Source organism: Eurosta solidaginis, chromosome X (genome assembly GCF_040869045.1).
Source record: "Eurosta solidaginis isolate ZX-2024a chromosome X, ASM4086904v1, whole genome shotgun sequence".
In the NCBI taxonomy this organism is placed as follows: Eukaryota; Metazoa; Arthropoda; class Insecta; order Diptera; family Tephritidae; genus Eurosta; species Eurosta solidaginis.
Genome location: NC_090324.1, coordinates 12750182 through 12764948, shown reverse-complemented (window position 1 = coordinate 12764948; position 14767 = coordinate 12750182). Strand labels below are relative to the sequence as shown.

The 14767-nt window shown below is 37.4% G+C and overlaps 2 protein-coding genes and 1 pseudogene across 11 annotated transcripts in view; 1 reads left to right on the top strand and 2 right to left on the bottom strand.

Annotated features, from left to right (window-relative positions):
* The window catches only part of LOC137234572 (plasma membrane calcium-transporting ATPase 2-like), a 2440841-nt gene that overhangs the window by 1451324 nt on the left and 974750 nt on the right, over positions 1-14767 (bottom strand). The gene's annotated exons all lie outside the window — the stretch shown is intronic.
* Positions 9951-10472, bottom strand: LOC137234348 (uncharacterized; the record flags this gene model as incomplete). The annotated part of the gene is made up of 1 exon (XM_067757936.1): positions 9951-10472. A coding segment is annotated over one exon (522 nt), but the record flags the coding sequence as incomplete, so codon positions are not given.
* Positions 10578-11099, top strand: LOC137234576 (uncharacterized; annotated as a pseudogene).

Sequence of the window (14767 nt, the reverse complement as noted above, 5' to 3'; positions counted from 1 at the left end):
CAGCAATAGCTATAACTGAGCTCAGTGAACTTCAGAAACACACTCTACCTCGTACATAACCTTAGCTGTAACCATAGTTTTTTTTTTCCTTTTTTTTTATGTAAGGGTGGTCCATTCAAGGTTTGGGCACATCAGTTTATACAATTCTTTTTATATATTTTATTTATTTTTATTTTTATTTATTTTTTACTTTTAATATTAAATTCACTTAAACCATGTCATCTGACGATAGCGTGCGTGGGGTTGCAGATAATAGTTGCATTATGATTGATGTCTTGTGCCAGCAAACGAGGGAATTTAGGAATGTGCACTTCAATGCTAGGAGTTTAAATGCTGAAAAATGGACTTTGTTAGATACGTATTTGAGTCATCGGGAGTTGATGTGATATGCGTAACAGAGACATGGTTTTAAATGCATTTGGAAGATGCCCATTTCGGTAGTAATAACTATAAGTTGATGAGGAACGACAGAATATCAAAAAAAGGGGGAGGTGTGGCAATCTACTATAAAAACAATATTCACATGAGACCTATCATAAAGTCAGAAAGCTTGGGGAATAACAGTGAATATTTGTTTGCGGAACTGTATGAAAATTCGAATAGAGCTCTTATCTCTTATGTGTACAATTCAAATAAAAATGTTAGTCTTGATTCGTTTTTTGTAACTATGTCCTCGTTCTTGGTTAACTATGACAACCTCGTTGTTTGTGGTGATTTTAATGTAAACCTCCTTGTTCGGGATATTCGTACTGTTAGCTTGTTGGATGAGATTGCTGGTGCTGGTCTACATGTTGTGAACATGCTTGTGCCCACGAGATATTGTACAAACAGTTCTCCGAGTTTACTTGACTACTTTATTACATCAGACCCTTGGGCTGTTCTTAAATTTGACCAAATTTCTTTTCTTTCAGACCATGACTTGTTGTTTTGCATCCTTGACTTGCCTTTTGGTTGCCGTAGTCCAAGTATGTCATATACGTATAGAGATTTTCGCTCCATTAATCATAATGATTAGTTTTCTGATCTATCGAGAGTAGACTGGTGCCAATGTTGGTATTATGCTACTGCTAATGATAAGCTGAGTTTTTTGAACACGGAAATCCTAAAAGCGTATAATAACCATGTTCCCGAACGTCGAAGTAAGTGTAAGTATATCTCTTGTGCGTGGTATAACATTAGAGTAATTGTGGCAGTAATGAAACGCAACAAGGCATATCGAGACTGGAATAGGAATAGGACTGAGCATAACTGGAATTTATTCAAAATTGCCAGGAACACTGCAACTAGAACTGTTCGACTTCAAAAGCGTAAATACTTTATGTCTAAACTTGATCCATCACTCCCGTGTAATAATTTGTGGCGTAATCTGAAAGACCTACGTGTATGTGGCAAGAAAAGTGTGGACTGTAAACTAAATGCTGATACGCTAAGTGACGAGTTTGTCAGGACTCCAAGAACTAATGTGTCTGAAAATTTCACGGCCTCTATATTTATGTGCTACTCAGACACATCATTTGAGTTTTCAACTATATCTGAGAGTGATGTTGCTAGATGCATATTTAAAATAAGATCCAATGCAGTGGGAGGAGACGGTATTTCAATGAAATTTGCTAAATTATATTGCCATATATATTAAGCTGCCTTACGCACATTATTAACCACTGTATTACAACATCATGCTTCCCTGACCTGTGGAAGGACGCCATTGTAAAGCCTGTGCCTAAAAATAGAGATGCAAGTTTACCAAATGATTTTCGTCCTATAAGTGTTTTACCTGCGCTGTCAAAGATTTCTGAAAGTCTACTCTCGGAACAAATTATCCTTCATGTCCAAAACAAGAAACTACTTTCCCCCTTGCTCAATTGCGTTGTTAAAAATTGTATATGATATACGGCTGTCCTTTGATAAAAATGAGCTAACATTGCTTTGCCTCTTAGACTTTTTGAAAGCTTTTGACTCCGTTAATCACTTTTTACTATGCACCAAACTAAGAAAATATTTTGGATTTGGTGAAAGTGCAGTAAAAGTTATGAGTAGCCATCTGACCGGCAGATATCAGCGAGTGGACACGGGCTACGATTTGTCTCAGCCAAAACCATTGACCATGGGAGTTCCACAGGGATCTATCCTTGGACCTCTATTATTCAGCTTGTTTATTAACGACATTTTTCTACAGTGCAGCCACGTTAGCTTGCATGCCTATGCTGACGATGAGCAAATGTACTTGGCTGATAATTTGACTTTGAAATGACTTATGCTCTAAATTAAATGCTGACTTACTGAGTATTTCTCGTTGGGCTAGTAAAAATGGTCTTTGCCTCAACACTAATAAATCTTATGTTTTGCCAATCTCTAGAAAGAAGGTCGCAATTGGTAACCTCCCAGCCATATATATTGATAAGAATTTGGTAAAAATAGTTAACAAAGTAAAAAATTTTGGCTTTATGGTAAATTCTAGCCTTACATGCACAGATCATATTAATTTTATGGTAGGGAGGGTATACGGTACTCTACGCAATTTAAGGCAATCGTCAATCTTTACACCAGCCGTTATACGTAAAAAACTGTCCATTCAGCTACTGTTGCCGATAATCACTTATCCAGAGTTAATATACAATAAACTAGATTTTTGTTCTGCCTATAAAATTGATATAGCCTTCAATCATATAACACGCTATGTATACGGTCTAAGTAAGTTTGACCATATTTCTGCTTGGAAGTCATTGCTTCTGTGCTGTGATATCCATAATTACTTGAAGGCTAGGAGTTGTATTTTTCTTGTAAAACTAATTACCAAAAAAACAGCATCGTACTTATACGAAAAACTTATGTTTCCTAGATCTAACCGTTTAAATAATCTTATTGTTCCAAATTTCAACTTTGTTCCATCAACTCGACTGTTTTTTGTTAACACCATACGCACTTGGAACTCTATTCCAGCTACTGTAAGAAACTGTATAAACGAAAGAAATTATAGACAAATTATTTACAATTTTTTTTCATCATAATCGACCTGAATTGGCCACCTACTGTAATATTGTAATGTTGTAATATTTATATATCTTGTTCTTTATTTTAATCATGTGGTTTATTTACCTATATTTGCTGATATAATCATGTTATGTGCTTCTTCTTCTTTGAAGGCTGTTAATATTAAGATTTAAATTCTATTGTTCCTGTTAAATGTTTATAAACTTTTCGTGTAATAATGTTTTGTACTATAAAAGACCGGAAGATGGTCTTATTGTACTAATAATTCCCAAATAAATGAAAATCAAAACTGAAATAAGAATAAGATATGTACATATAGGCAATTTAATTGTATGTTATAGGATTAAACTGAAATTTAAAGCTAAATAAATTATAGGCTAATGACATTAGTTTATGAATTATTTCCAAAATAAGTTTAAACTCTATATTAATAAATGAATAAACATGTAATAGATTTATCATGAATCGGTGCTAACTTTTTATTTAAAAAAGGAATGTGAGGTAATGTAAGCTTTCGTGCGTTATGGTTATGGTTGGGTTTTGGGATTTTTGTTTTGCTTCTTTTTGTTACCTCTCAATGGTTGGGTAGGAGTAGAGAGGAGAAGCGTTTTTGTTGCTTCTTCGGTTAGGTTGGTGCATTTCCGAATTTACTTTATGTCCGCCTGTCCGTTGATACTGGGGTTTTTTTTTTTTTGGTTAAACATTTTTTCGGATTTTCTGGTTCAAGTTAATATGTCTATGAATTTTTTTTGTGAAATGGGTAAAGCTTTTACATTAGTGGCAAGAAAGAACCACCCCAATCCGGCGAGCAGAGACCAGGCTAACATTAGCATGCGCGCTTCCCCACGTACAGGGCCTCGTGAGAGGAGATCCGTACTTGTTGTATGGTCATTTATTCATATTTTCATCACAAACAAAACCAGTGTTGAATTAACTGCAAATATGAAAGATCTGTTGACGAAATGTCCGAAGTTTGCGCTACCAATAGGGAATAATAATTTTCCATTATTCAAGTATATCGCAGATGGTGAGAATCTAGTACAAACAATAAAAACAAGGGAGAAACAGGAAGAAGCGCGACTCGTAAGAAACCAAACTGGTACAAATATAAAAAGCGCAATAGATCGTGCAATATCAGACACAGTAAAACGGACGCAGAAGTTTCTAAGCAAAAATAGCAATATTCGTATTTTAACATCGGACAAGGGAAACTAAACTGTAGCAATAGATATAAATGACTTCAAAATCAAAATGACGGATATCTTAAATGACTTGACAGAGAGAAGATCCCACATCGAGACAACAAAATAAAAATAATAATTTTTGGTTGTTTCGTTGCTTCGCATAAAACTCAACTTACTGCATGGTTGACTACCATTTTATTTGTAATAAAACTTAAATATTAATTTTCAAATATATACAAGGGCTGCGCCTGCAGCTAGCTCAAGTGACGATGGTGATAATAATTTTATTTGAATAAGAAGAATGAAAGAAAGTGTCAAAGTAAAAGCGATGCCAGATGTAAGCTGATTCGTACCTTGCATGAGGTTTATACATAGATTGCACGGTGTGCAACTCAATACGCTACAATGCTCCCCCTTTAGTGACTCGGTCACGATTTGGAGAAACGTACTCGCTGACGTGTTTCGTAAGTCCGCACACTCGGCGGACTATCCGGTTGTGTAATGCCGTTGCAAATTTCAGTGTTCCTTAGGAAAGCTGGTTTGATTCACTCGTCATCCTTACCGTTGATGCGAATGATCAAAACTCGATTTGATTCTCTGCTTACCACCTCATATGGCCCTGTGTATGGAGGTTCAAGTGGCTGTTTTACAGCATCCGTTCGAAGAAAAATATGTGTGCAATCATTGAAATGTTTGAGCTGAAACATTTTATTGTTGTTGTGATGTGCAACTGTTGTTGGTCGCATGACTTGCATTTGCTCTCTCAATTGGCCAACGAAGATCTGAGGGTCGGATAGTGCATCGGTGCTTCTGCAAATTCGTTTGGTATGCGTATTGGCTAACCGTATAGCATCTCAGCTGCTGAAGCTTTAAGGTAAGGTTTATAACAATTCCGTAGTCCAAGTAGTGCTACTGGTAAGAGTATTGGCCAAGGAATTTGGGTACTACATATTAAAGCTGCTTCTAATGAACGATGCCAGCGCTCTATCATCCCATTGGACTGAGGATGATATCCTGTTGTGTGTATGTGTTGCCCACATACAAGTTTACACAAATTTAAAAAAAACGCGGATTCAAATTGTGTGAGGCATAACAATTATGTCCATATGGACATGATCGAATCTGTTGTCAGGCACAGTAATTTTTTGCGGTATTCGCTTGTTGTGGCGATGTATTTTCGCGCGCTGACAGGGAATGCAATTTTTCGCCCATTCGGCGATGCCCTTCTTCATGGATGGCCAAACGTACTTTTGTCGCACCTGTTGACTTGTAAATTTGCCAATCCGATGTGACAATCCATGCGCTTCTGAAAAAACTTGATAGCGTAGGTTTCGTGGAACGTAAGGTCGCACTTTACCCGTTGATATATTGCAATAGATCGTACAAGTGTGAAATTGAACTGATTGTAATTGGAGAGATGTGTCACCGCTCAAAACCGAGCGTAACTCTCGTCATCTGCTTGCGATTTCACCATGTCAGCCACCAGAGCTATAGCCGAGGGCATTGAGATTGCCTCTAATCGAGAGAGGGCATCGGCCACAGAATTTTCAGTACCTCTAACATGAGCGATTGCTTTAGAAAACTGAGATATAAAATGTAAGTGGCGTAGTTGCCGCGGCGATGCATTCTCCGGCTTTTGTTGGAATGCATAGATCAATGGTTTATGGTCCATTTTGATTATAAAACTGCGTGATTCGAGAAAAAGTTTGAAATGGCGAATTGCATCATACACTGAAAGTAGCTCTCGGTCATATGTACTGTAATTCTTGTCTGTGCTGCTAAGTTTTCTCTAAAAAAAACCTAAAGGTTGCCACGAGTTATTCGCTACCTGCTCGAGAGCCGCGCCAGCTGCCACGTTTGATGCATGACAGAGAAGGGCTAATATGGCCTTCGGTGCGGGATGAGCCAGAAGTGCTGCGTTGACCACGCTTTGTTTACATGCTTCTAATGCGTTGACTGCGTCTTTTGACCACAGAATTTTTCGTTTGTCATTTTTTTTAATGTTATGGATAAAATCACTCAACGGTGCTTTTATCTCGGAAGCGTGTGGTATATAGCGACGGTAATAGTTAATGGCACCCAAAAAACCGACCAAGCTCGCACAAATTTTCGGGTTTCTTAAACTCAGCTATTGCCTTTATGTGGATGTCAGTCGGTTTGACGCCGTCTTTGTTGACCACGTAGCTTAAAACAGATACTTCGGATTGCCCAAATTGGCATTTGTTGGCGTTATGCTGAGGCCATTTTTCGCAAAATTGATAAAACAACGCGAAGGTGCTCTACTTGCGAGCCAGACATGATGAGTCATCAATATAACAAAATACGAATTCGATGCCTCGGAAAATGTCATCCGTAAGCCTTTGGAATGTCTTTGTGGCATTCTTGAGGGCGATGGCATGAATAAAAACTCAATTAAACCGAATGGCGTGAATTTGGTTGTATGCCCGCAACAGGTCGAGGGTCAAAAAAACCGTACTACCGTGCAGCTTGTTTACAAAGTAATGAACGTGGGCGATGGGATAATGAGCCGAGACCGTTATCGAATTTAGCTTTCGATAGTCGCCACACGCGCGCCAACCACCGCATTTTTTGGACACCAGGTACAGTGGGCTAGACCACGAATTCTTCGGAACCCTACAGACGCCTTGTTGCAGCAGAAAGTTAACTTCTGTCCTGACAACTTCAAGCCTTTCGGCGGGAAGACGTCGCGGTCTACTGGCCACCGTATTGCCAGACGTTTCGATGTGATGCCAAACTGAATGGAATATTTTGTAAGTGTCGAATTGCGAATTTGTTTTAGTGACATCGACAAACTCTTTGAGAACGTTGTAAAATTTGTTTACTTTTTTAAGCTTTGAGACTGCAAAAATTCGTGTACTGCTGAGTTAACCGCTCGTTGTGAGACCCTTTGTCGTATCAACGAGACGCTTATTATTCAAATCGATTACTAGTTGAAAATGAGCCAGAAAATCGGCACCTATAATTGCAGTGTGAACGTCAGCTTTTGTAAAAAGCCAGCTGAATGATCGCCGTAAACACAAATCGACTTCGATTGGTTGACTACCGTATGTTTGTACGACCGTCTGATTCGCCGCATACAATTTAAATCACCTTGCTTGATCTTATAATTTGGTGCCAAGCGTAGTAAAACAGACACCACCGATTCGGAATCAATAAGAAAGTTGAATTTTGATTTTTTGTCGCTGACGTATAAGCGCTTCTCATTCGTCTAATTGTTTTTGCTTGCGGTTAGTTCTTTTGTGTTGGTGCAAATATTTGTTTGGTTAACGCTGCTAGATTTGCGACTGTTGCCAACCAGCGTTATTGACGACAGCCGCTTTAGTTTGACGACTTGTAGCGCGAGCAGTTGGGACGACATTTCTTCCCGTTATCTCCGAAATTCTGGTAGAAAAAACATAGAGTTGGCTGCCCCTAATTGTGACCTTCTTTTGCCGATGGTTTTTGTGTTCTCTGACGAGAGTTACTACTGCTTCTGCATGACTTGAAAGCTTTTAGTTCGCTGCTAATTATACTCACCTTTTCTGTAAGCGACTTTTATGCTGCGCTCATTTCTGACAAGGACATTTTAAGAGATACCGCATGGACTGAGTTGTCAGTGGCCGCAAGAGTTGGCAAGGTGCTGTTAGTGTTGGTTGTTACTGCCTCAAGCATCTTGTCTGCTATCTTCGCAAGTTTTTCAATGTCTTTCTCATCCCAAACACTAAAAACTGTACGTATAGACTGTGGAATTTCCCCAATAAATAACGTATGAATGATTGCCTCGCTGCCTGGATCGGGTGCTAATCGACAAAGGACAAAATTTCTGTCGGCTTCATGCCTGCTGTGCCGCCTCCCTGCAACAAACGACGTAATTTCGACTCAGCACTTTCGGCACATTTGTCCAGTAACCGCGTTTTGAGTTCATCGTATTTATTACTTTGTGGTGGCTTTTTTATGAGGTCTTCTACAAATAACGCAATCTCCTGTTCGAGATGTATCGTGAAAAATCGAACTTGGCTTCGTCACTTTGAACTTTGTATAATCGAAACGATCGTTCAAGTTGAGCGAACCACAAATGCGGGTTGCTTTTATTGGACATCGGTACAATTAGATTCCATGTGGTCTGTGCAAGTCCCTCTGCATATTTGGCTGTTGTTCGTACATAGTCTGCAGACGTTGACACTCTAATTCCATAGCGCCTAGTTTTTGGTTGAGTTCATCTTTCTCAGCCATTTCTGTGTCTTCTTCTTTTATAACGGAGCGCAAGTTGTAACGGGAAACTGGCATCAAGTAGAACTGCAGTTATGAGAGAACTGGTGATCCGTCGCAAAATTCTGGTAAAATGGCGAATTTTGCGGATTCCAATCCCCATGTACAGAGTGAATGATATTCGCGCCGTTGGGGTCACCACTTTGGTTGTTTCGTTGCTTCGCATAAAACAACTCAAATTATTGGATGGTTTAATACCATTTTATTTGTAATAAAAACTTAAATATTAAATTTCAAACTAATGTATTTAGCGCCCTTTTTGATTTAAACAATTATTTATTCTGCCGGCTTTAGGTCAATGTTAAATAAAACACATATGGTTTTGTTTATCACCAATATATTTCGGCTACACACCGGTAACCGTCTTCAGGGCAGACTGTTGACAAATATAAAACATTTAAATTATAATTAAAATCACATTTTTAACAAATATATTTAAATTTTAACAAATTATAAAAATCAACATTAAAATAAAAATACTGTTTACATACATTTTATTTACACGTCTGCACTGCGTGACGTGGAGTTGTGTACTGTCTGTTTGTCAGTAAATGTTTGTATAAGTGAGCGGAATGATGATCGGAGTCCGTTTTATAGTTTAATCGTCTATTATTTGGAGTATTTCTAAAGCGCCAAGTACACGACGCGAACATTCCCGTTATGTCATGTTTCTGCGACCTTTTCTGTCGTGTATGGTGGTGTTTGCCAGTTCGCGCAAATGTTCGCCAAAAATCAAAATATTTTAATTTTTGGCGAACATTTGCGCGAACTGTTCGTGCGTGTATGGCGAAACAGCTCATAATCGTAGTAATTTCTGAACGGAACAGACGTGCGCGGAAAAGTAAAATGGACAATAAAAAATTTCTGAGTGAATTTATTGAAATGTATAAATCTTTGCCATCATTGTGGCAAGTAAAAAGCAAAGATTATTGTAATAGAATTAAAAAGAATAATGATTATGCGACTTTAATCGAAAAATTAAAAGAAGTAGATCCTGATGCCACAAAGGATACAGTTATAAAAAAAATAAGTAGTTTGCGGGCGCAATACCGGCGTGAATCAAAAAAAAAGAGAGATAGTTTGAAGTCTGGTGCTGGTGCTGAGGATGAATATGTTCCTACTCTTTGGTGCTATGATTTGCTATGCTTTTTGAAAGATAAAGAAGAACCTTTGGCAGGCGTTACCACAATGCAGGATGAGGTAAGAAAAAAAGTAAAAATTTTATTGTTTCTTTTTTTTTGTGAACACAAACATTCATTTTGTTTTTATTCCGTAAATGATTCACTTTCTTATATTTAATATATTGCTCTGCCACGGAACTGCTCCCACTGTATTAAAATAATTACAATATTTTTCTCGAGTAGTTTTTGCTAAATTGGATGCATTCTTTGCACTTGAAGCTTGAAGAGCTGTAAGTCCATGGTCATTATGCCAATCGGCGTATTCTATCGCTCCGGGATCTGTTTCTTCAACATCGAATCCACCTTCAAAATACGTCTCCTCATTCTACCTCCGTAAAAAGTTATGCAAGTAGCAACAGGTTAACACAATTTTCGTGACTTTTTCTGGTGATAAATTAATAGTTTGTAGGAGAATTTTAAATCTTGATGCTAAAATGCCAAAACAGTTTTCAACAATTCTTCTTGCCCGAGAAAGCCTGTAGTTAAAAATTATTTCTTCTTCCTTGAGTGTGTTGTGGCTAAATGGTTTCATGATATTTTCTAACAGGGGAAAAGCATCGTCAGCTACGAATACAAATGGTAGTTTTTCTTCGCAGTTTGGAAGCGGCTGAGGGTCAGGAATTTTCAATGTTTTATTTTTTAGAGATGAAAAAAATTTTGTTTCGCTAAAAAGACCGACATCAGACGCTCTTCCATTTGTGCCAAAATCCACCATCAAAAATTCGTAATTAGCATTAACCACTGCCATTAAAATGATGGAACAATTTTTTTTATAATTATAATAAAAAGATCCAGATCCAGGTGGCTTTGTTATATTGACGTGTTTTCCATCAATTGCGCCTATAAAATTTGGGAAGTTCCAGCGTGCATCAAAATTTTTCGCTTCTACCTTCCAATCTTTTTCTGTTTGTGGAAGCTGAAAAGTAATGAAAAACTTATAAATCTATCTTTTTAGGAATTCACTGTTCGACCAAGCAAAAGAAAAGTTTCTGAAGAAGATACACTTATTAAAATTGCATGCGAGAGACTTGCCAACAGCCGCGAACCCACAGAAGGTGACTCCTTGGCTCAATCGTGGGCTTCGCAATATAGTGAAATGGAGGCCTCCCAGAAAACGATTGCGCGAAAAATCATATCAGATGTTTTATTTCAAGGTTGCTTGGGAGCATTGGAATTTAGGCACGCGATTCAAATCCAAAATGTTTTTAACCCAAGTCAAATATTAACACCAAATGTCATTCCGCAATACCCAATGCGCACGTCTACGCAACTTAACTACGCGGTGCACCAACACATGCAGAATTATACAATAAGAGTTCCGACTCCTTTAAGTAGCGGCTCGTCCATAAACAGTAGTAGAATGTCACCTCAAGTCACACAAAACGTACGAATCGTTGAAGATACATCATCCATTAATTCGAGCTCGGTAGAAAACTTACAAAATTTCTTTGCATCGTTTGAAACGGACGAATAATTTATTTTTATTTTTACTTCAAAAAAACCAATAATTTTCAGACACACATATGTACACATGAAACTTTTCTTGTTTAGTAGAAAAAAAATAATTTAATCAATAAATAATTACCTTAATAAAATCTTTCAATTGACTTATTATGGCATCACAAGTCTCTGTAACTATTTTCCCAATCGTTTGGGGCGCAATTGCTGTCAAAAATTTTAAGTCTTCAAAGCTATTGTCACTAGCTAGAAAGCGCAAAGTTAAAGCAAGGTTGTGATGAGGGGGAATCGCTTCTCTCATTATTGTATCCCGTTTCGTTATGAGTGGCAAAATTTTTTGTAAAAGTTGGTCAAATGTTGCCTTGCTCATACGAACGTAATTTTTAAAATCATTATGTGACGTGAATTCCAGTTCTTTAATAAGCTCACTTTGTCCAAGAACTGCTCGTTTTTTAAACCATTCTTTGCACCAAATTCTTTTTTTGCGATCTTCTCTCTTTTTTTACGCTTAATTGCCACAGCGAGCAATATTGCTGCAGCACAATTGTTGTCCGTATTCATCGCTGTCTGAAAGAGAACTAATGTTTGGCCAAAAGTTCGTATGGTGTATGGCCAAAGCTGCGAACAAGATTGCGGAATGTTCGCGGAAATGTTCGTGTCGTGTATTTGGCGCTTAACAGGGCTATTCATTTCATAGCACAAATGTTCCCTCTCAATTCACACGCATATGATTGGCTCTGCCGTCGTTAATTGAGTTAGTCGTCGCTTGGCACTTGGCGTAGCAACATCGGTGATGGGTATTGGCTGATCGGTATCAAATATGTATAAAAAATTATGCGCGATACATATGCTTGTTGTTAGCTCGTTGCTTGCTAGTAAGCGACTAAATGAAAAATAAATTCACCCGCACAATCATCGCGATGATTGCGGTCTCACTAATACAGGTGCACTTTCAGTTTGGAATAGCCCTGATTTATAATATGCAACATCTCGAGAGTGAAGCGCTTGCTGTATTGTTGCTCTTGTTGTAGGATCTTTGTGTTGTTGAAATCTGGCTCGTGCCGGCTGTTTGTACAGTGGCCCACAAGTGCTGTTTTGTGGTTGTTAGTTTGGTGACAATATTTATAATCGGATTTATGTTGTGATATCCTAGTTTTTAGTTTGGACTTTGTTGTTCCTACGTATATACTTTGACAAGATTCGTCGTTATTACCGTTGCGTGGAATTTCATACACCACATTGCATTTTTCTATTAACGATACCGCTGATTTTGTTTGATTGAAAAATTTTTTAAAGTATTCGTTGGTTTGTGTGCTATTTTTATTTTTTCTTTGTCATAACATTCCGATGCAGTTAGCCGCTCTGATAATGTGGGTATATATGATACCGACTTATAGATAATGTGGTTTCTTGGTATATTTTGACTGTTAATATTTTTATATTTCCTTAACAATGTTTTGATTATTTTAACTGGAAAGTCGTTGTTCCTTAATAAATCCATTATTTCCTTCTCTATTTCTCTATGGTAAATTTCATCTGAAGTCTGCATCATCCTTCGTATACAGCCCGTTGCCGTATTCTTTATCATCGACTTCGGGTGCTTGGAATTGAAGTTGATGATTCGTCCTGATGACGTCGGCTTCTTATACCATTTTAATTTTAGTTGATTGCCATTCTATTTATTACAGAGTCCAAATATACCAATTTTCCATCCTGTTCTTTTTCGATTGTGAATTTTATATGTCTATTAAAGGAGTTAAGCGCTTCGAGCGTGTTTTGAATATTATTTACGTTCACTATTGCGAATAAGTCATCGACATACTTTGTGACTAGTCGTGGTTTCTGGCCTAGTTTTCTTAATGTAGTTTCCAAAAGTTTTTCCATTATTATGTCGGCTATCACTGGGGAAGATGGTGACCCCATCGGTAACCCTTTTAATTGTGTGTAAATTGTATCCTTATATTTAAAATATCGATTATCCTTAATGCAAAAAGTAACTATTTCCATAAATAATTTCTTCGGTATCTTCATATATTGTTGTATAATTGGCCATTTTTCTGATATAACATCTAGTGCTAACTGTACCGGTATGCTTGGAAAGAGTGAAACCACGTCAAAAGATATAAGTTTCTCCTCATCCTTAATATAAGTGTTATTTATTCTTTCTTTTAAATTTAATGTGTTTTTGATGTTATATGTGGACTCCGCCGTTATGTTTTTCAGTATATCTACAATATATTTACACAGCCCGTACGATGTTGATCCAATTACTGAACATATTGGTCTAAGTGGCGTTCCTTCCCTGTGTGTTTTGGGTAGACCATAAATTCTTGGGGGTAGTGCCGTTGTTGTGGTAAGCTTATTTCTTTCCGCCTTCGAAATAAGGTCCATTTTAAATAAATTATCTACTAGGTTATTATTCTTAATTTGTAAACGTGATGTAGGATCTTGTCGTTGTATTCTATACGTAGTCAAGTCAGATAAAATCTCCGTCATTTTATTATTATATTCGTCAATCTCCAAAATGTAGAAAGTGTAAGGTTATTCCTAATTTTATAAAAAGAAGATGTTTATGGAAATATTAAAAATTTGTATAGAGGAAAATAAATATTTCAAGTTTAAAAATGCGATATACACGCAAATAAAAGCATTCCCGATGGGATCACCCACTTGTTGTTGTTGCTGTTGTAGCGACAAGGACAGTCCCGAAGATCTTGGGGAGTGTTATCGATGTTGATGGTCCTTCGCCGTATGCAGATCCGGCCCGTTCCGGTACCAAGCCCGGCCATCTCGGGAACGATTTGTTATGACCACATGCGACCTTCTAGGCCATACCGCACTCCCACCCCCTAGATCCATGAGGAGTTCTGGGTCGCCAGAGCCTCGGTTGTTAATGTAACAGGATTCGCCACGGATAGGTGAGGTTGACAATTGGGTTTGGAGAAGCTATAAATTGCGCTGACAACCTGAAAAGGTTGCGCTACATAACTCCTTGATTCTATTTGGTACTTTAATCGCCTCTTACGACAGGCATACCTACCGCGGGTATATTCTAATCGCCTAACCAGCTGGGTTTCAATTCACCAATAGTTTCAGACATTGTGATGGAAGAATTATTTTAAAATACATTTAATAAATGAACAATAAAAGCCCGATCGGTTACAATGTACGTGGACGACTTATTTGCAATTATAAATGAAAACGTGTTGCAAAACACATTTTACGCTTTGAATTCCTTTGACAAAAACATAAAATTCACAACAGAATTGGAGGACAGTGGTTCTTAAACCATAATTGATTATGCTCTGATACTGATTTAGTAGAATACAGCTAGACTTTATCGATGGGTGATAATGATATATCTGATCATAGACTTCTAACGCTAAATGTAAACAACAATATGCAAAATATTGAGTATCAAAAAAAACGAAATAACTTTTTTTCTTCCTTGAAGGAAAAAAACTATTAAATAGTATATTAAGCAGGGGTGGGAGTGAGTTAGCCTAAATTTTAGGTCCTTAAACTAATATACCAGTGAAAATTTCTAGCACTGCTACAATTAAGGTACAAAGCTGTAAAAACTGTGCGAGTACATTTGAGAATCTAAACTGTTTAAGCTTGAAAAATAATACATAAAATTTCACTTCGAAAGTTTTGTGAGTGTTTGTTTTCTTGCATTCGTAA